At 31.5% G+C, this 2,415-nt stretch overlaps 1 protein-coding gene across 1 annotated transcript in view; it reads right to left on the bottom strand.

The window, feature by feature from the left end:
• Positions 1-2,415, bottom strand: part of LOC111088620 (cadherin-23-like) — a gene marked incomplete at its 5' end in the record, with an annotated part of 90,901 nt that overhangs the window by 19,227 nt on the left and 69,259 nt on the right. The window contains one exon of the mRNA XM_022399274.1: positions 1,612-1,701. Coding sequence (XP_022254982.1) covers positions 1,612-1,701 — 90 coding nt within the window. The remainder of the gene's footprint in view (positions 1-1,611; positions 1,702-2,415) is intronic.

The following is a 2,415-nucleotide window of genomic DNA, read 5'->3' as shown; positions in this document are numbered from 1 at the left end:
CACTTGTACCCCACTTGTGAAAATAATCCAGTTTAACTGAACTCCATTTGTAACAACCCTGTGCTTTTTTTCATCCAGCCACTCTTCTATTTAATTTGCTAATTTATCCTCCCCCCCCCCCCCCACATATAGAGATACTTTTTTTTTACAAGCCTTTTATGTGGCACTTTGTTAAGTGTTTTCTGAAAACCTAGATACACCAAATCTATCACTTACCCTCATCTACATAAGCAGTAACCTTTACAAAGAACATCAAAAGATTTGTAAGGCAAGATTGTCCCTTAGTGAAACCATGTTGACTATCCAATAAAATTCTAAACTTTGTTAAATGACATTGCATAGCATCTTTCAACAGACTTTCCAAAACTTTTCCCACCACTGATGTAAGACTAATGGGATTATAATTACTGGGACAATTTTTATCAACTCCCTTAAAAAGAGGAGTTACATTAGCTAACTTCCAATCCTTTGGTACCTGCCCACTGTTCAAAGACTGACAAAAAATAGTAGTAAGTAGCTCACATATCCAATGTTTAACCTCCTTCAAAACCCTTGGAGAAATATCTGGCCCAGGAGCCTTATCTTTTTTTTTAAACTTCCTAATTTTTTCTTAACCAGTGCAGAATTAATGCAGTCATCTTGTTTGATCTCATTTCCATTAGCTTGAATGAATATTCAGTTCACCTGAGTATATGTGTGTATGGAGTCAAAATCATGGATAAATTTGAAAAATGTAAAAGCATGAGTTACATAAAAGATTTAAGTCATTTATATAAGGCTTATTTCTTAAATAACATCCAGTCCTCACCAAAAGATAAATATTATTAAGTCAATTTCTATAACACTCCAACTCTCTAGCCAAAACAATTTCCAGTTTAATATAACTCCCTTTCTTAATATAGTCTTACCTAAAAAGTATGAATGTTTTTTTTTTACAAGGAGTTCTTTCCAAGAAATATAGGATTTGTAGTAATATAAGTCTCTTATCAAGTAAAGTGTATAAAAGACCCATATAGATTTTTTTTTGTTTTTCTGTTAAATTTTTGCAAAGCTATTCAAGAGCTACCTGCAATAACCATCCCAATTTTGAATAGATATACTAGATGGAAGGCAACTACTCAACACCATCCACTGCCAAATCTTGGGTTGCTCTCTACTCACAAGTAGTGGAATTGACCATCACATAATCCCCCAACAACTGAAAGGGCAAGTATATTCGAGGCAAGATTCATACCTGCAATTAACCCACAGATTATAAGTCCAGTGCACTAACCACTAAGCATGCCAGGCCAATTTGTATAAAAAATGTGTTTAGCGAATGTTGTACTGCAAAAATATATTATGTATAAATAGTGTTTACATACAAAAATGATTATGATCAAAGCAGCAATAAATGAAGGGTTTCTCACAAAATTTCAATACATTTAATTACTTACACTTTCTAGTCTTTTTAAGTACAATTTATGAAACTCTGTCATTTATAAATATAGCATGTATCAATCTTTTTAGACTATTTTTCTTTTAAAAATTATTTCATAATCAGAAAAAAAATACTTCCAGTAGTGAGCAGATAAATTAAAAGAATAAATAAAGAGGACAAGAAGCACTCACTATTCTTCGGGGTTGTATCTGTTATCATCACCTGCATAAGCATTGTAGTCATCAATGATAACTGTCTCATATATGATGTTTTCCAACAATCTGGAAATAATTAACCATCATGGTAAACAAGTATGCCTTTCTAGAAGATACAAATCTAAATATATTGTTAGAGTGAAAGACAGTTATAGCAAACAGAAAATACTTTTATACAAACCACTCCTGCATACAATTATGACCCATTATAGGTACAAGAACAATAAACAGTTGAGATCATTCAAACAATAAGGTGATGTAGAAATTAAAGATGATATTACACAGAACAACAACCAATAAACAGTTGATACTCCATCAAGTAGCAATATGATATGTCAAACAAAGATGATATTACACAGAACAACTCCAAAGAAACAGTTAATAATACTTCACAGATATAAAGGATGTGTGAAATAAAAAAATATAATATCATGAAGCTTCAATATGAAAACTAATAATTAGAAGTGCATTCTATTTTGAATACAGCAACTTGTATATATTTGTATTGAACAATTGAGGTTTTACTTTTTAATTAACTCAACTTTTTATCCACATTCACATCCTAACCTAAATTATCACTTCCATTAAATTATCAATTTATATTCTGTGTGTATTAGAACCAACCTTTTCAGCTTCATTCTCAACTTACTTGTTAAATAATCATAAACCAGATTCCCGAGTTTCCTTCTCATCTCTGTTGAAATCAGAACCTGTGTCTTTTTGGTTAATACTCACCTTTTGAACGTCATCCCCATCACCTCTGTAAAATCACAACCTATG

Source organism: Limulus polyphemus, unplaced genomic scaffold, assembly GCF_000517525.1.
Source record: "Limulus polyphemus unplaced genomic scaffold, Limulus_polyphemus-2.1.2 Scaffold4135, whole genome shotgun sequence".
NCBI classification, from domain to species: domain Eukaryota; kingdom Metazoa; phylum Arthropoda; class Merostomata; order Xiphosura; family Limulidae; genus Limulus; species Limulus polyphemus.
The sequence above is the reverse complement of the archived record's forward strand: the minus strand, read 5'-3'. Positions and strand labels throughout refer to the sequence as shown.